The following is a 20,775-nucleotide window of genomic DNA, read 5'->3' as shown; positions in this document are numbered from 1 at the left end:
AGCTTCAGCTATAGCTCTGTTGATCAAGATTGAGATGGGGTATGCTATGGTGTCAGTAGCCTTTTGCAGATAGTCTGTTGGGAGGAGGTTGGCAGCCAGGGTGGTGGGTCTTGGTTTCTTAAGTAGGGTATGAATAAGTTGAGTAGGAACAGATTGAAAGGTAAAGCATGTCTGGGTACTGTGAGTGGCTGCATTAGAATTAGAGCCATTGGGAGAGAGTTGGCTTGCTAGAGAATGGATAGTCTCTATGAAGAAGCTGTTGAAGTTATTAGCAATGTCTACTGAGGATTTTTGTTGGGAAGCTGAGGGAGGGGGGTGGAGTGGCAGTTTGGCTTGGGTGGAGTAGTTTTATTCCTGACCAGAACTTTTGAAGTTTGTTTTGGTGTTTTTGCAGTAGATGGTAGTGGTTCTTTTTGTCTAAGGTTATGGATTTTTTGGTGTCCTTCCTTAGCTGTCTGAAACTTACTTGATCAAGTGGGGTATTTGTTTTTCGGTAGGTGAATGAAGAAGCTGTTGAAATTATTAGCAATGTCTACTGAGGATTTTTGTTGGGAAGCTGAGTGGGGGTGGAGTGGCAGTTTGGCCTGTGTGTTATAAACCTGCTATCCTACTGTTTTTATCTTACTATCCACCTTACTGGCTGCACCTATTACTACCTGTGCTAAACTGAGTAGTATATCCCACTGAGTGCTTTCGGGTAGTTCTTGACCACGTGCTTTATACTCATGCTTTATGGCTGGCGTTTTGCTCAGGTGGACGCTCCTGTACTAACCTATAGTACCAAATGCAAAATAGACACAGCTCTCTGTACCATTGGTCAAGGTGATTCAACTCACATTTAAAGATATTAATTGTACTCAAATGAATATTGCTGTGTTACTATATTAGATTTATGTTCTCTCAAATGCAACCTGATGTAACACTTTTTAGGTCTTTTACAAACTCAGTTTGTACCTAAACAGCATGACCAGATTAGTAGATCTTAGTAGCGATTAGTTGACTTGATAGTACCATGGTTAATCTGTATCCTCTATCTTTGTGTAGTAATACATTAAGCATAAGCTATTATCAGTTGAAAGGTGTTTGCCTTCCTGTGCTGTGACTGTGTGCTCCTGTTTCATACAGAGCTATACCAGTGCATATTTGTGATTTATATGAAATTTGTTTGCATTGGATATATATAGTTGATTTATGGCTATTAACTATCTTAGAGCTTACAACCATCAATTACTGTGCATACTTCTGTGTAAGAACTGTATTGAATCATTTGCTAGCTGCTTATTTTCTCTCCTATATTATTCTGTAATCCCTCATATTATCGTCTCTTCACTACTCTTCCTAAATTCACTTCAAATATACCCCTACTCCTTTTTTCCCCACTATATCTGCCACCTCCCTGTTACAGGTTATCTGTCCTCCTCCTTCATAATACCGGTTTCTTGCTACTTCAACTACTATAAATGTAGCTCACAATTGTTCTATTTTCTCCATAGTAATCCTACAGGTCCCTGGCACCAAAACTTTAAGGTTTTCTTCAAATCCTAACCCACTTAGAAAGACCACAACTCCCTTCCGTGTTGCATCTTCAGTGGAAACCTCGCCAACAACAGTCCCAGTTTAACTAAAGAACGTATGTGTTATATATATCATCTACCTAGTCTTACTTGGCCTACTTTGTAATACTCTGAGGGTACTCGGTCAGCTTAGTCACAGCCCTGGGAGCCCCAACCATCTTAACCACTACAACCTTCCAGTGTCCCACCAACCCCATCTCACTAGCTAAATCACACTCACTCTCTATGTCCCTCACTTTACCTACCTCCACTTAAAAGTAGCTCTATCACCCAAAGTCCACTTAGCAATCGCTGCTAGACTAACCCCCCTCTCAGTCCCCGTTTTACCCCATCCTCACACTGGTCTCTTCTCTTAACAGCACCATTTCTCCCATAACCCTAGCCCACCATCACTCTCCCAATACTACACCCTCCACTCACCTCTCTAGCCCTACTCCCAGCCCAGTAGGTACACTTTCCCTCGTGTGTCCTGTTACCAGCTCTAAGACTCTACATCCACCTAAACAGAAGTGCAAATATACCTAGCACTAACCCTCTTCACAGACCTGTGCCTGTTGGCTCTCAGCCCTAGGGCTAATTCCCTTTCAGAGATTTGTGCATAAAAGAATTCAGTGAAGCTATGTCTCCTCCATCTTCAACAACTTACACTGATTGTTTCGGTGAATATTGGGCCTCTTCCAACCCAGTACAGCCCCGCTCCATTCGCCCTCGCTAACGCTTGGGCTCACTCTGCTCCCCAACCCTACCCCCTTTCCCACCCACCCCTAGGTCACTAACTTATACCTAAGCACCACACCCACCAGTAATTACCTCACCACCCACTTAACCTAACAACCTAATTGAAACTGAAAACACCACACCCACTAACAAACTATACACTCCCAAATCAATCAACTATTACATATCCACTTACACCACACCCTTACATACTCACTCCACCACCCTCCCAATACCCACGTATTAGCTATATCTCAACAACTCTCTCTCTGCATAAAATAAAGATGCCCAAATCACAGAAGAACCTACTAGTAACACTACTACTCTATCCAACCGTTATTCTCACCCTACTACTCCTCTCCATCCTCTCTTCCTACCACTGCCAACTACAAGTCAACAATCCATTACCATGGCAGACTACAACCATACCTTACCACAATCACCTAAAATGTTTTACAATCACACCAACTGATATTAATATCTGTAAGACACTCACATACAGTCATAACAAACTAGTACCAAAAACTAACCCACTCACCCCTCCACAAACAAAACAAAATACTGCACAAATTGACTAAACTCTATTTACACCTCCTACTTACACTCACCTGCTGTGGTGACATACACCCCAACCCCGGACCCACTCATACTATTACCACTAACCCAAACTCAGTTAACCCTATCTACAACAGACCCGCTGCCTCATCCCTCCTTTTCCTAAACATAAACATAAGAAGTATACTAAACAAAATCCAGGACCTTCATGCCCTAATAGCCTTGTATAAACCAGACATAGTCATATTAACAGAAACCTGGCTTAAACCTGAACATAGCAATAATGAAATCATAGCCCCAGGCTATAATATAATAAAGGATAGGGTAGAAAAGAAAGGTGGAGGGGTAGTGTTTGACTGCTATACCCAGGAAGTTAAGGATATAGAACTGATCCTAGCAAAACTCAAACCAAACTCTCGCAAACAAATAGTAATTGCAGGAGCCTACCTCCCCTCCAGGCAATAACATCAATACAACATAAAACCTACTTAATTGGACCTCAGACTCCCTTCCCCATGAAACAATAGCACTAGGGGACTTAAACATAAACTGGCTTAAATGCTCTAACCACAACCCCACTACCCACATCAACCTCCACAGATTCACCCAAATAATATCCAACCCCACCAGAATTGACAAAGCAACAAAACATCAATCCACCTTAGACTGGATTCTGTTATCCCATCCCTCCCTTGTACAACAGTCAGGGTGTCTCCCAGACAGTCTAAGTGATCACCAGCCAACCTATCTAATTAGGAATAGATCTAACCAACACATATATCAGCCCATCCTTAGAATGATATGCAACAAAAAGAACTTCAAGGCCACTGACTTTAGTAGATCACAATGCTGCAACTGGACCCCCCTTAAACAACTACTCCTTGACGATGCTGTCCAATATTTTAATAATATCTTTCTAGATATCTTAAACTACCATGCACCCTCTAGAACAGTAAGGATAAAAAAACATGCCCCATGGCTCACAAAGGAAACTAAAAACACAATGAAAGAAAGGGATAAAAGCTGGATACCGTTTCAAAAAGATAAATCCCCTAAATTAAGGCAAAATTACCTAGGACTTAGTAATAAAGCTAAAAGGCAGATTAAAGCTGACAAAACTAACTAATATATAAACACTCAGAACAAATATGCACATAATCCACAAAAATTCTGGTCCAGCATAAATAAAATACTATACCCAGGAAAAGCCTCCACCCCCTACCCCTGTGCTCCAAAATGATGATAGCAATATCCCCACAAAATTCAACAACTTCACAGAAACCATACTAAAACTAGCAAATGCCCAACCAAACACAAACACTCCAACACAACTACTCACCCCACTCCACAATAAGGAAACACAGACCACTACTACCTTCTCCCTACAACCACTCCCAACCAAGACAATCTCAAAACTCCTTCAGCAACTTAAACCAACTACCCTGGCTGCTGGCAAATTACCTGCAGATTTCCTTCAGGTATCTGCAGAGGCCATATCCTATCCTGTATCTATCCTCAAACAGATCTCTATCTGAACATAAAGTACCCACCTTATGGAAAACCTCACGTATCATTCCACTTCATAAAGGTGGTTCTTCCCTAGAACTGACCAATTACCGCCCAATTGCTATCCTATCCCCTCTATCCAAAACACTGGAAAGAGTTGTACATTCCCAACTATTATATTACCTCCAAAAAAACAATCTACTATCCAAAACCCAACATGGCTTTAGACCCTTCCACAGCACAACTACTGCTCTCCTCTCCTATACCAACACAGTTAACCAGCATAGGAACAAAGGCTTATTTGTATCTTCCATCTTCTTAGACCTATGAAAGGCCTTTGACATGGTGAACCATAATATGCTTCTCCAAACCTTGTCTAACATTAGCTCCACCACAGTAAGTTGGTTTCACAGTTACTTATCAGACCAACATCAAGCAGTACTATGGCAAGACAGATTGTCCACCCTACTGCCAGTTTCCATAGGAGTCCTCAAGGATCTATCCTAGGTCCTCTGCTATTCTCTCTTTTCACTAATGAGATCTCTTCAGCCCTACCCACTGCTTCAGTAGTGCAATACGCAGGCGATACCACCATTACATGTGCCGCCCCAAACATGAAAGAACTACAAACCCTTACCCAATCAAACTTCACTCTAGCTGAAACATGGTTTGCCAATATCAAACTTATTCTCAGTCCCAACAAAACTAAACTGATTCTGTTCAATCCCAGAAGATCCCATCCCTCAAAAGAAACATTAATTATAAACTCTAAAAGTAATATTCAAATCACACCAACTCCTCACGCAAAACTGCTAGTTGTTGAAATCTATCACCAACTAAAATTTGATACCTATATAGCACAAACCATCAAAAAAGTGAAGAAATTAGGCCTACTCTATAGGAACAAACAATTCATGAACACATACTAAAACTACTGCTAGTACCCACCTGCTATCCATCCTACTATATCCCTCCCCTATATTAACTAATCTGGGTCAAAAAGACCTAAACAAAATGGAATCTTGTTACAACAAGATTGCTAAATTTGCCACTGAAACCTCACATAGGTCCCATCATTGTATATCCCTAAAACAGCTCATTTGGCTAGAGCTACCCAATGTATTGCTACTAAATCAAATCTCAACAGCACAAAAGCTCTACCACATATCAGATAAAATTCCAGCACTTCAGAGCATTATTGAGCCTTACAGAACCACTAGAGAACTAAGATCTAGCAACCAAAATGTAATAAAAGTAATCAGACACAAAAACAAAGCAAGTAAATCCCTATTTGCCTGCACAATAGCCAAGGCCTGGAATACACTTCCAAACCACATAACCGCCACAACCTCTCCAAAACAATTTAAGCCTCTTCTAAAAAAACACTACTCTAATAATTGGCTATGCTCATGCTACTCCCCAGCTTAATCCAGACCATAGCTAATCATTAAGATCCCCACCAATATATATTTAATCCTACAAAGCACTGTAGAGTTCATTGTAGAATTAACCTTTACTAGCCATATCAATGAAAAATTCTTCATTACAAAACTGAATCCTAATAAACAGCAACCTCCTAATCTAAGACTATCTATCTTTCAAATTGTATCTTAACGATTTAAACAACCAACTCTATAACGTTTTCCTAGCAAGCACCTGCTCTTTTGATGCTCTCCCTACTAGGTAAAAAAAAAAAAAAAAAAAAATTTACTTTTCATATGACCTATTGTGTAGACTAAGAATCTAGCAATCATTTTTATGTAACCTATGTATCATGTGATATTTAACTGTGTATGACTATTTGCCGCATTGAATCACACTGACAACTTGTAACTTTGACATTAACCTCTATTGATGCTTATTACATCTGTACCAAATGATTTAAACATCTTGTAAATTAACTAACTTGGAGCTTTTCTCCCTGGGCCTCCGCTGAAAATGGACTTATGTCCAGTCGGACTCTCCCGGTTAAATGTAAAATAAAATAAAATAAGTGGCCCATGCCTTGTTTCTGAGTGAAATTTTGGTTTTGGTATCTTTGGAAAGGCCATGGTGCAATATTAACTTTGGTTCTAATAGAGCGTCTGGGAACATGAGAGTTAAGAATAGCGAGGAATTTGGTGTTAAAGTATGCTACTGCTTCATCTAGGGGGGAGACTTTTTAGTACTGACCAGTTGCATGCCATAAGTTCATTTTGAAACTTGGTGAGAATAAAATTTTTGTTAATGTTCTATAGGTGGGTTGGTAGGAGCAGTCTACTTTGAGCTTGATTACATAGGTGAGACGGTCGTCACTTAGGTCATCAGGCAAAGTGCCTGATTTATAGGATTGAAGATGGGTATTGACTAGTATCCAGTCTAGGGTACTGTCCTTGTCATTGGGTTTTCCTGTCCTGGTGGGGGAGATTATGATTTCAGTAAATCCTTAGATGTTTATGTGGGTTGTCAGGGTCTGACAAGAGCAAGTGTTCCAGTCAATGTTGAAATCCCCAAGAACAATTGTTTCTTGGGGTGGTTATTGGATAACCAATATAAGATGTTTTCTAAAGTTTCTCTGTTCCTCCCTGGGGGAATGTAGACACAGACGATGTTTACATTTTTGTTTTTATTAATTTGTAGTTTTGAGGAAAGAATTTCAGCATTATTGAGCTGGGGTGGTTGTTGGGGTATCTATGCTGACTGGGTCGACTTGTAAAGTATGGCTACCCCACCACCCTTTCTGGTGGTACAGTCTAGTCAAAATATATTGTCCCTGGTGGCAGAATCTCATGATCCTTAGTGGCAGGGTTTAGCCATGTTTGTTAGGCATAATATATCTGGGGAATGAACAGCTAAGAGGGCATGCAAGTGCTGAGTTTTGTTATTTATGCTTCTGTTTAGATGGTAGGCCAGCAGCGAGTTAGGTTTGTTTGTTGGACCTATGGTGGTATGGGATATAGGGGGATTAGGGTCAACAGGTGGGGATGGACCAGGGTTTGGTTGGATGTTGCTGTCCTTTGTGAGGTTGTAGTGTATCCTTAATATGAGTTTTAAGATTTTGAATAAAGTTTTTTAATAGTGTCTAGTTTTAAGACTAATGTAACTAGGTCTAGTAAGATGGTAGTATTTGGGGGTTAAGGAGATAAGCATGAGGGAAGTGAGTAAGGGTGCATTATTATCTGTTGTAGATGGGATGGATGTTTGGAATTTAGGGTAGTGGAAACCTGGGTGACCCTGACATTCATAGGCGGTTAGGAGATATGGGATGAGTAAAAGGGTTAGAAGTCGAGTTAATAAGACTATTTTGGGTGATAGCATACCTACTGAATGAGACGTGAAACTTAAGCAAAAGGAATAGTAGAGTTAGAGGACTGGTGGTATCAATTTGAGGGTGGTGCTGTTGAGTGACATGTTGTTACCGATTGGTTTAAAATAGTGGGGTATGGTGTCTAGTACCAATAAATGTAGCAGCAGGATGAGGTATTTGGGGGCAGGGTGGGGTGTGAAATGAGCCCGAGCGAAGCTAGGGCAAGCGGAGCAGGGATGAACCAATGCCTGTACTAAGTTGTAGCAGTTTAACCTGTTTGAGGAAAGAGGGAGGTGGGGGAAAAGAGAAGGCAGTAGGAGTGGTTAGAGGTATACCTTGATTGACTCAAGACACCACACCCAGATGTAAGTTGAATGTAAGGGCCTAAAATCTGCACTCAGCACTAATGGTTTTTTGCACTCAGCACTTTAATTTTACTTATGTTTAGCAGGAAAGACAGACCAACAGTTTACAATTTTGAGGATTTCTACAAGGGTTACTTGTTCAAATGTCAGGCAAGTAAGTAAAGCTTTCAACAAGAATCTGTGAGCGTTAGAAAGCCAGAAATGTACAAGGTATACCTGTTACATTTGTCTCTCTGACCCTAATTTTAAGAGTCTGTGTACTTTAGTTACAGGGGAAGGAAGCAACCACTCAAGCAGAAAAGAGCCCTATGGCTGACCAAAATGTGACTTGCTTAATTACACAGCACTGTAAGAGAAAGCTTAACTAATGCATTTTATATGTGTAACCTACTCTAATTGCTGGGAGAAACAGTTTTTGTTGTGGTGGCCAATTGCAATCATTTAGACACTGTTATAAGGAAGCTGCAGTATGCTAGTGTAGGTAAATGTAGAGTTCAAACTGAGTCGCACCAGGTCAGCCAAGGGGGGAAGAGAGAGGGAAATCCTAAGCACCTAGATTTGAAAATTTATTGGAGAATCTAAATTTATTAGCTCATAAATCTTTCTAAGTTCTCTTGTATGGGCATTAAAGCTTAAATCTTGGTCAACCAGTATCCCCAGATCTCTAACACTGTTGTCCATCCATCCATAACTCCTTTTCCTACTGTTTGCACATGGGGTCAGGGTGTTACTTAAACAGTGACAATGTTCTAGAGCTGAGATTTACATCATCGGGGTGGCTAGCCCTGCTGTGGTAGCTTCCACACCACACACACCTATGGCCAATTTAGAGTGATCAGTCCACCTACTGCATGTCTTTGGAATGTGGGAGGAAACTGGAGCACTCTGAGAAAACCCATGCAAACACAGGACATGAAGACTCTGCACAGAGGGGAACCTCTTACTGTGTGGTGAGACTTCCCTGCTCTTCTGTGCCGTCCCTATACAGTAACTGAAAAACTTCAGTAAACCAACAATTGACAAAAATAAAAAGTGGAAGGGACACTCCACAACGAAGTTCAACGCACATCAACAAATTTTAATGTAACAAAACCACAGACTGAGAGCTTTCATCTTACAAACATGAAGGCTTCATCAGAGTTAGTCTGCCATTAAAAAAATTTAAATGCAAGCAATTCATCCAATCAAATTTGAATTAGAAGATAGTCCCTCAACTACCAAGTACAGTTTCTTAAAGAACCAGACCTGAAACATCTATGTTGCATGTACTAAATAATGAAATACAACTAAATCAATCACATACAGTGTTCTCTAACAGTTATCTTTAACACTGTTGGTGGTTAATGTAATCTAGTGCTTATGTATATCCCTGGAGGCTTGAGCATAAATGGAGGAGTACTGTCCTCTCCAATATCACATGCAAGCTTAATAAGTATCTAGTTACTGAAAAGAAGTCCTGTCCGTGACTTAGTGCACTTCACATATGCGGCTGACCCTTTGCATTTCCTTACTATTTGAATAACAGCATATCACTGCAAAGCATTTTAATCATATAAATCATATAAATTCTACTGCAGTAGAAGCTATATGTACATCCATTCCTAAACACGTTGATGTAGTAGTTTGTCTGAGAGAAAAATGTGAGCTGTTATCACTGCTCATCTTCTAATTAGCAGTAGACTTGTTTTGTCTAGGAATCTACTTAAATGTTACGATTTACCATTGTGTTGAGCTGTCCTATATAAAACTTAACTTTAGTGTATATGTACGTACCATAACAGTAGGTCGTCAAGGATAAGTCCATGTATAAGTATAGGTCCTGTCCCCTCCTCTTCCCTGTGCTGACTGTTAATTCTAAAGTGGTACATTTTTATAATATGGTAGATGTTTCTCATTTTATTGCTTTTAATTTATTTGGCTACATATTCATACTAGACTATATTTTTGAATTGTTTAAAGTTGCAACATTTTTCTGGGTTTTTAATCATAATCCTGTCAGAGAATGGGATCTAGAATGCATTGTAAACCAGAACGTTATGATACATTGTCAAATGACCTCTCGGCGAAGATCTGGTGTTATATGCAATTGCATTTTGTGAAAAGTCTAATCTAAATGCTTCATACTTAGATGCATGTTTAGTATATTTGTTTTGTTGGACTAGTCAAAGAAACATTGCTTTACATTGCATGCAGTACCCTTTCTCCTTTCATTTTTAATATGTTTTTGCTTCCATCTGGGCAGGAGAAGATGTGTGAGGAGTCTTCTTCATTTGATTTAACACCATATGACTTGGCCACTGGAATTGATGCAGTTAACATGGTGCTTGAAGAAAGGGCAAAGACCATCCAGGAGACTGTCGGCTCAGAGTTCGTACTGGAGGGTACCAGTTCAGGTTAGTCAACTGTAGTGGACTGGATCACAGATCACTGTTTAGATTGCGTTGTCTGCTATTTTCATTAGTAATTGTCAGAAGTGCTGCTGCACAAAACTGTCTCAACTGGACACTGATTTAGAAATGGTGTAATGTTTTTTTTCAGTCATTCTGAGAAGTAGTGATCAAATGATCCGATTTATTTCATGCATCTGATCCAATAGATAGATCTTTGGATCACTTTTTCGATCTGAGCCAGCAGACTAGTGCTTCATCTTTCAGTTCCTCTAACATTTCCTTCCCATAGTGCACCTGTGCACACTAGCTAGTTTCTCTCAGATCTCATTTGCCACCTTGGCATTTAGGCATGATGTTGCAGTTGTGCAACTAAGTGCTCATTTTGCCTTTCTAAAATTTTAATTAACTGATATTTTTTTTGGATAGCTTTACTAATTCTTTTGTTAGTGATTTCTTCTTGCTGGGTTAGCTCTTTTGTATATCTTACTGAATTTCAGACCTCCTCTTTTTGATATTTTCATCATTGCCCCTCTGTGGGCTTTATATTACCCCCTCTCAAGTGCTTTGGCTAAATTTGTGTTTGTTGGGGGGTTATTTTATGTGCCTGTTCTCTCTCTCTCTAATTTACCTACCTGTTAATTGTTGTGGAGAACACAAAAATTATGGCGGGCATAAGATCCCTCCACATGATGACCATGACCTGTGTGCTTTATGTTTGGGAATGGACCCTCTCACAGCAGCCTTCATCTTTTGTAAAGCGTTTGGCTAGAGGGCCTTATATCAATTCAACAAGCTTATTAAATGTCTTTTGCGCTCAGTCAGACAAGTCTAGAAAACAAGGGGAAAATCCATACCCCACTGGTCAAAAATGAGTCCAGAAAGAAAGCTGACACGGCTTTGACACTAAAATTTCAAAAAGATTAGTTTCCATCTAGACTTCAGGCACCCCCTTTTGTGCCAGTTCTGGCCCCTACAGAACTGATACTGATCCCTGACAAATCTACTCAATGGGTTTGCTAGCCAGACTTCTTCAGTATGGAAGTTGACAGGCAACTACATTCTGCTTCTTCCTTAAGATCATTTAGGTCCTTAAGAAGCACTTTGGATGTGAAGTTGGACTGTATCATGGGGCAAACTCATTTGGAAATGTCTCCTTCCTTCCTCCTAATATTCGAGGGCAGAATGGATATTTTAAAATAAGATCACAAGTGCTGAGTAGTTCCAGGCAATTTCACAATGCAGGCAGAAAGGTAAAATTGACCAAATAATTAGTATACAAGGCAAAAGGTTTAATATTAGTTAAGCACCTTCTTCCTGTATTAAAACCAACGGACTTCATCAGAACTAATAGTTTTAAATAAATAAGGAAAAAAATTTTAACATATATGGAGTCATCTTGTACAGACCTATTTTTGGTGTCTGAGACTTTAGCTTTCAAGGCTTCAGTGCCAGTCCCCTACAATAAAGCCTTTCCTGTCTTTTGCGATTTCCTCCTTCAGTGCAGGTCATCCCTTCCTCCAGATGGTTGGTCTAGGAACCTGAGGGAGGGTCCTCAAATCTGTCGGAGATTGGAAGTACCTTCAATTTTCTGGGGAGGCTGATAGTTTTGTGCGTGTGTGTGTTTGTGGGGGGGGGTTAAGCTGAGTCTCAGGTTTCCCTGGTGTCTCCTCCATGGCTAGACACACTTTCAGTTCCGTCTTGGTCTACTTTTATGTTCACAGTTCAGAGTTGAGCCTTAGGCTTCATACGGTCTGTTCAGATGGAGACTCAATCCTCTGAAGACTGTGATGAACCATTATCTGATCTTCAAATGAAGCGAATATGCGAGAGAGAGCATGTTGCCTCCCACTCTGAGTCTGTCACATCGGACTCCGATGATGGATAGTGTTCCTAATAGTCCCATCCAGAGTAATTGGCCAACTGATTTCCTTTCTCAGGATGAGGAAGTCCTTTTTGAGGATTATGGTTCAACAGTCCATTTCCTTGATGGTCTCTCTGGCAGATTAATTGATTTAGCTGTCTGGAGGACATGGCAGAAGTCCGGTTCTAGCAAACCAATTCTGTGGAAGCCAGATAAAATTGAGACATCCCCAAGACAGACAAATTGGGAGAAAGGTCCCATAGTAGATACTATGATTCTCAGCTCTTTTTAATGGGAACAGACTCAGAGGACATCAGCCACTATGCATCCTCCCAAAACCAGAGACTCAGGCCATGAAGAGATGAAAGAAGTGGGTGTGTGCTTTGGGCACCTTTGTAGTTGGGGTCCTGACCTACACCATATATATGAACAGATTTCAGAGAGACTTGATCAGGCACTAGAATCTCTTGGGGGGGGGGGGGGACATGACAGATTCAAGGAAACGAGTGGAAACCACTTTGAATACTGTGTGTAACATTTCTCACCTCTTCCTGAGGCTGATGCACAACATAGTCGAAGGAGTAGCTTAGAGCATCGGGAACAGGCGTTAGTGAGATGACTCACATGGCTTAGCTTATGTAAAGAACAAACTGCAAGCCAAGGTAGTTCTAAGTATGGACAACAGTACACTTGGAGCCACAATTCACGATAAAAAAGTTTCTTTAATATTGAAATGCTGATAAAAACAATAAAAGATGAGCACTTTGGTCTTAATGAAAACTTCTTCAGATCTGATCTCCTAAAGGATTCTACATAGAAGTGTTTTGCACTCGGAGCTCACTTTCTTGAAATTGACCCATTCAGTGTTTCCTTTCTTCATGTTCTGCATTTCCTGTCTGTTTGAAGCAGGGTCTAATTTTTTGCAAGTTCATTTGGCTGCGTTTTCCAACTATCTTCCAAACATTTGATTATTGTCCCATGACATCAGAGTTAGCAAACTTCCCTGCCATTCATTGTGTTGTCTTGTAGGATGCTGTGTTGAGTGCACAGGCCACCTGATGAAAACCCACTGTGTGGCATTTGTCATGGCTTGCCCACTAGGGAGTAAGTAACAGTTTTTCAATCTACTTGAATTCACTTAAGCCTTCTGTGTCTAAAGCCGCATTGTTTCTCTTGGTGGTACTTCAAGCAGGTGACTCGCTCTTTATCCTCCAAGGCAGCAATTCAAGGTAGCTGAAGTTGGTTTCGATTTTTATAGCTCCAATAATATGAAACTACAATCTGCCTTTCTTCTAGCTGTTGGAGCTAGATGAAGCAGTAACTTTCATAGTTGTAGCAGTTTTAACCTATCCACAGCTACATGAGGACCAACCAAAGTTTTTGTTGTGAGAGCAAGTTTTGTTGCGTTCCTTCTGTACTGCACTAACTGCTTCTCTTATGTTGGGGATCTAGGCAGCCGTTCAAGATCGCTGACTTAAGGTGTTTGAAGTACCTTTTGTGCAAGCTGCTGATCAGTGAGCACTATCAAATCTGTCAGCTCTTGAGGAATTGTAAAAAGGTGTACAATAGTTTATAGGGCCTAGTGGATTTTGCAAAAGTGTTCAGACAGACATTTTATAAATTTTGGTGAGAATATTGGATCTGTGCTTGTTTACCAAAATTAAGAGGCACTGCATTTGACCCACTGCAGAAGAGGGGAAGAGCTTTTACCTGTGATGTCTGCAGTGCAGGTGAATTAAGCATTTTTAATGTTCAGATTGCCTGTTGCAGAGTAAAGCAGTGGGTCACCTGTCCTGGGGAACTGGACTGAGTTTGCAAAAATGGTCATCCTCTGACTTTGACAGAAAAAGGGGAGGATCATGAAAGTGATACTTTTGTTGTGTATATAATTAATGCTTTAGTGAATTTGGTGGGACACACTCCTGTGCCGATATCAGTGTACATCCTTGCTCCTGAGGCCTTGTATAGAAATAAGGGAAAATAAACGAACTACAGTAACATTAGCAGACCTTACATTTATGCTGCTCCCTGCTTGGTTGGGTGCTCTGTTATGCCACTCCAGTTTTACTCTCAAAGACCTTCTTGCCTTAAATTATTATATAGCTCGTGAAACAGGGAGGTGTGCTTGGCTGTGCCAAGCCAAATTCTCATGTTTGCCTTTATCACAAGTTTGTGTAATTGCCGATAATCATAGGGAAAGGTGTACCATGGCTTTCAGAAACATACAGTGGATATAAAAAGTTTATACACCCCTGTTAAAATTCCAGGTTTTTGTTATGTATAAAAAAGAGACCATATTAAATCAGTTCATATCTTTTCCCACATTTAATGTGACCTATAACCTGTACATTTCAATTGAAAAATATATCTGTTAGGCGGAAAAATATAAAAAATGAAAAACGTACAATAAGCTGGTTGCATAAGTATGCACACCCTTAAATTAATACTTGAAACACCTTTTGATGGTATGCATCAAAGATAGGTACAGTAAAGTGTTAAGGCCAAATGGCTATAAAGGAACACTGTTTCTGTTAAAGTTGAATTAGAAGGTATCACTGTGATATAAGACTGAAGTCAAATTGTGTTTAATCTGCAGAGGCACTAGCTCATTTTTTAAACTGCATAGTAGGTATTATAGGGTAACAAAGTCAAAGGAGTGTTGCAACTTATACCATTATAACCCACAGGCTCATATTTTAACTTTAGCCTCAGATTTTTCTTTTAATTACATGATCTATGGGTGTTCAGTAGTACGTGACCTTGGAAAACAGTAGGCTGTACATTTCCATAAGCTTTGAGGCTGCACACAAATGTCTTGCAGAATGTCTGAGATAGTTTGAGGGAATTAAGTGCATGACTGTACAAATGCGTATAGCCTGAGATTCCACAGGCTTGCCCTGCATCTCCAATATGTTTGGTTAATTTAATGATAAATGGTTTATACATAGCTTTAGAGGTAGTGGGACAATATTATCAACTGAATTTTGAGTTTATAGTTTCATAGTTTGATTGTTGCGAATCATCTAGTATGGCCATTAAAATAATGCATTTTCTGAATAAATAGAACAGGTCAAATCCACCATCTATGTATCTAAAGATTTTTTTATGCATTTAGTGAGCTACTTTCATAATCTCTAGAGGTTAACTTATTCAAATACTTCATCATGGATTGAGTAATGAATTTTAATGTGATATACAGCAGTTATGTAGTATTCATGCAAAGCCCTAGACCTGTATTTATGTAAATATTCAATACTTAGTAGCATCCTAAGTTTCTCATCATATTTAACGTATAGAAATTTTATATCTCTATTAGCATTTTGCCAGTGCCTGTATTTCCAAAGTTAAATATTTTAAAATTAATCCAACAACCTGGTGTAGGAGTACAGCCTGCAAGCCTCTACCACCAAAGGTGTGTACACTACCTGTTGAGCTACATGTGCAGCTTTGTAAACAGGACATGACTACCTACACAGGCTCCTTCAATGTACCGAGAAGAGGTCAGAAATTTTAGCTGAATTTCATCTTCAGAAGTTGAAAAACACTCATTTTTTGTAGATTTCCTCTGTACACTCTGATAGTAATAAATTGGTATTGGAATAACTACAGAAGAGTGAGCTATATTCCAGTATAGGAAGGAAAAATGCAAGAAATGTTTAGTCAATACTACAGAGCTGCTGGAGGAAAATGTTTTCATTTCAATCCTGACATTTTCATTGCCTTGCTTTTCACATAGTGCTTTTGGTTTCCACTTTATTAGTGATCCTAACGAAAGTTCAAGCCACCTATATTGATAATTATAGCTGAATCACTTTTATGAAATAACATGATTCCATAAACCAGCATTTTTAAACCAACAGGTTAGTGTGTGGATTGTTTGAGGCACCAGGCCTATAGCCCTCCTTACATTTCAGACAAAGTAAAGTATCGTTGGGTATTTCTGGGTATTGATAGCATCGGACTGATATTTTACCATACCTGAGAAGATACTTTAGGGTATTTAGTTTCCTAGAGTTACATTGTATGCAGTTTTGGTTCTTTAGCATGGGTAATTTTAGGTTAGGTAACGCCTGTAGGTGCAGCTGTCAATTTGAGGTGTCCATTATACCTCATTCTAAAAAAACACCTTAGCCTCAAATACCACTTCCTAACTATATTCTACCTTAAAACCATCACCAGCATTGCAGCTCAACTACTACGAGGAGGTGATATTCACCTCACCCCTGGCCCAACAAACACCCATGCCACACCTGACCCCAATCTCCCATTTAAACACAAATGCACTGATATACTCATACTAAACCTAAACATTCGCAGTATCATAAATAAAATAGAAGAGTTGCATGGAACCATCTCTGTATATAACCCAGATATTATAGTGATTACAGAAACATGGCTTAAACACCACATTTTAAAGATTACTTCATAACTCCACCTGGTTTCAATATATTAAGAGTAGACAGACCTCACAGAAAAGGTGGTGGCATTGCCCTTCTTTACAAATCCAATTTAAAAGTTCAGCTACTTCAAAAAGAAACCCCAGATTTCAACAATGCCGAGACAAAGTTTGCTGAGCTCAGAAATAAAACAAAAAAAAAGGTCAGGTTGAACAAGATAAACCACTATATTTCCCTACAAAGGAAACATAACCCACAGAAATTCTGGGCTGCAGTGAACAACATCCTCCAGGAAAAGTCGCCACACCATCCCCAGATATCAAAGGTATTGATTCACATATAGCCTCTAGTTTCACTAACTACTTTACCTCTTCAATAACCTGGTAAGTGCAATATCACCCACAACCCAACCTCAACCCTTAAACTACCAGACTAACTCCACCCCCTTCACACTCACCCCAGTAACATCTACCATTCAGTATCTCTTAGCTAAATTCAAACCTACCACCCTAGCTGCCGACAGTCTTCCAGCTAAATATCTACAAATTGCATCCAAGGCCATCGCCTACCCCGTCTCCCTACTTATTAACAGATCTATCGCCCTGCATACTATTCCTTCATTATGGAAAACCTCATATCACCCCCCTCCGCAAGGGAGGTCCATCTACTGACCTCTCCCACTACCGTCCCATTGCAATCCTATCACCTCTCTCAAAAATTCTATAAAAATGTATCCACCACCAACTCCTTACCCACCTGCTAACCAACAACCCTTCTAACTAAAACCCAACATGGATTCGGACCTTCCCATAGCACCAACACTGCCCTAATTAATTTTTCCAATACTAAAAACTCGCACAGCAACCAAGGAAAGCTGGTCTCTGCCACCTTCTTAGACCTAGACAAGGCATTTGATACAGTTTCCCATAACAAATTCCTCACTTGTCTAGCAGAACTCAACCTTGATGACCCCACTCTACAATGGTTTAACAGTTAACGTAAACAACTGGTCACAATCTGTCAAATGGGGCAACTCCCTATCCCCCCACTCCATCACATGTGGTGTCCCATAAGGTTCAACCCTTGGCTCCCTTCTCCAACATATTTACAAATAATCTCCACCTAGCTACCACTAAAGCCAACATTGTCCAGTATGCGGATGACACTACCCTGCTCAGCAGCATACATCCAATTACTTCAAAGTAAAGCCCAAGAATCCTTCACTGAGGTAGAGAACTGGCTAAACTACCAACTAATACTCCCAAACAACACAGCTAATATTCCACCCAACCAAACACTGCAACACCACCTTTACCATCATGTCTACCAATGGCACCCTCATCACTCCAGTAACTGAGGCTAATCTCTTAGGCATCACTATTGATCATCAACTTAAATGCAAATCCAAACTATCTCTGAAGTCCATAAAAAAAACTAGGTTGCCTATATCGTTGCAAACTATTCCTAACCCCTGAGACTAGAACAATAGCCAGAACTCATCTCTTATCAACACTACTTTACGACTCTCCAGTTCTCACCAATATTAACAAAACCAACCTGAACAAACTCTCTACATGCTACAATAAAATAGCTAGGTTCGCTGCCAATAGTAGATCATATTCCCACCATTGCCTATCCCTAACTAAACTGCACTAGTTAGAATTTCCAAACCTCCTACTCTACCACCAGCTGATCATAGCCCATCAAATTCTCTTCCATCCGGGGAAGTGCCCTGCCCTTGCCGACATGCTAAACTTTCACAACCGCAAAAGGGAACTACATTCATGCATCAAAAACCTGATTGAAGTTAATCCATGCAATAACAGTTCTGGGGAGGCCTTATTCTCCCATGATGTTGCCAAAGCATGGAACACCCTCCCACCTGAACTCTGGCTACAAAGTCACACAGGCACCTAGTTACAGAGACCCCCCCCCCCCCCTTGAAGACCCACTTTTCCATATGTAAGTGACTTGTTGAAGCCTTTAATACATACACTATACTCTCACCTGAAATTTACTTTTTGTATATGTTGTAAATAATGGTACTACTCCTGAGTATCTTATTGTTCTACATAATTGTTTTTTGTAGTTCATTGTTTCTCTTGTTTGCCAGTTTTATTATCTAAAGCATGTATGTACACTGTTATTTCTTTGGAGCTTTTCTCCCCAGGACTCCACTGAAGGACACACTATGTCCAGTTGGACTTATCCTGGTAAAATAAATGTTAAATAAAATAAATACAATTACGCTAATTGCCAGAGGGGCTGCTATAGGGATAGATTAGGGGGAAAATGGTAGATTTGTGGTAGTAAGGGGCTATTTTCAAGGGAGGAGGATTGCAATGGCATATATTTATATTCCATCAAAAACTGCTATTATGGAACTTAAAATTTTCGAATAAATATCTTTCAGCAGGGAATATTATTTATAGATGGGGACTGGAATTTGATTTGCAATAATGATGCATCACGGGGACCTAGAAGGGACAGTATAACAAAAGATGGTTGATTTCTGAAGAAGTCTATGAAAATATTTGGTATGGAAGATTTGAATTTAGCAGTAGGAACTCCTGGCAGAATTTATGTATTCCCCAGGTACAATAACTGGGCTAGACTAGATAGAAATTATACTTCACAGGAACATTACCGTCATCATCATCAACCCCCTTCTCATTTTCTACATGTGGTCGGGGTGTCTGGGTACGTGTTGCCATCTCTTTTGATTCAGTGCCACACTCCTGCTTTCTTCGACACTCATGCCTGTCATAGATTTTCTCACACAGTTCATCCACCTCTTTGCTGGACATCCTCATTTCCTCTTATATTGTGTCTGTCAACAATCATCTTCACCAGGTTGTCATTTGCTTTTCTACAGATGTGCGAAACACCATAATGTGTTTTCTTTGATCTTTTCTGCAATTGGAGCTACTTTAGCTTCTGCCCATATGTCCTTGTCTGTCCCACAGTGTGCATTCTACCACCCTTCTCAGGCACTTCATTTCCATCACCTCTAGCTTACTCATCTGCTCTGCTTTTACTGTCCAGGTTTCAGTGCCACACAGTAGTACTGGTCACACCACTGTTTTATATACCTTACTTATCAGCTTCATAAACATTCTGTCATACACTACACCTGACACTCACTCTATGCCATTTGGCTGCAGCCCCTCTGATTTTAGCTTTGACCACTTTATTCAGACTTTTCTTCCCTTCAACCACTCCTCCCAGATTATTGAAGCTGTTAACCTGTTCCACTATCTTCCCTTGTATCTCAGTTATCAGCTTCTTTTGATTTCCACAATTTGTTGCTATTACCACTTCTTATGTATACTTGGTGTCATCCCTTAGGATACTTAGGGCAGATAGAGTAAAGAAAAGAGGAGGTGGAATAGCCGTCTTATATAATAGCACACTTAACATCATAACTAACCCTATACAACCACCCCAGGTCTCTAACGCTGAAATACTAGCTCTAAAAATTCTACTAAATAATCATAAGGGCATTAACCTAATTGTCACCTATATTCCCCCTGGGAACAATGTAGAAACACTAGAGGTCATTCTACATTGGATAGCCAACAACTACCCTCAAGAAACCATTGTCCTGGGCGATGTTAATATTGACTGGAACTAATGCAGAGCACAGTCCAACCCCATCCCTGTTAACCTACATGGATTCTCTCAGATAATATCATCTACCACACGTACAGGTAACAATAACCAAAAAGAAAGTATACTAGACTGGATACTCACCAACAGTCATCCCCAGAACTATATGTCTGGAACTCTCCCTAATGATCTTAGTGATCACCTGCTCACATACATCATGAAAGACGAAATTAATTGTACAAGCTTACCTATTTATAGGTCTATCAGATCCAAGGAAAACTTTGACCCAACTAAATTTCAACTTGAACTCAAATCATGTAACTGGACAAAACTAAAGTTCCTTCCCCTTGATGAGGCAGTGTCATCATTTAACAATTCATTCCTTACTATACTTGACTCGCATGCCCCTAAACGCTCAATAAGAATTAAAACTCAACTAGCACCCTGGCTAACAACAGACACCAAAACCAAAATAACAACTAGAGACAAAGCGTGGGATAAATGGCGCACTACCA

The 20,775-nt window shown here is 40.0% G+C and overlaps 1 protein-coding gene across 1 annotated transcript in view; it reads left to right on the top strand.

The window, feature by feature from the left end:
- Positions 1 to 20,775, top strand: part of RTEL1 (regulator of telomere elongation helicase 1) — a gene marked incomplete in the record, with an annotated part of 4,697,248 nt that overhangs the window by 396,072 nt on the left and 4,280,401 nt on the right. The window contains 1 exon segment of the mRNA XM_044056976.1: positions 10,246 to 10,396. Coding sequence (XP_043912911.1) covers positions 10,246 to 10,396 — 151 coding nt within the window.

The sequence above is a fragment of the Protopterus annectens genome, chromosome 14.part0, assembly GCF_019279795.1.
Source record: "Protopterus annectens isolate FY-2018-M chromosome 14.part0, PAN1.0, whole genome shotgun sequence".
Lineage (NCBI taxonomy): Eukaryota > Metazoa > Chordata > Ceratodontiformes > Protopteridae > Protopterus > Protopterus annectens.
Note: the sequence above shows the minus strand (reverse complement) of the source record. Positions and strands in the feature narration are given on the sequence as shown.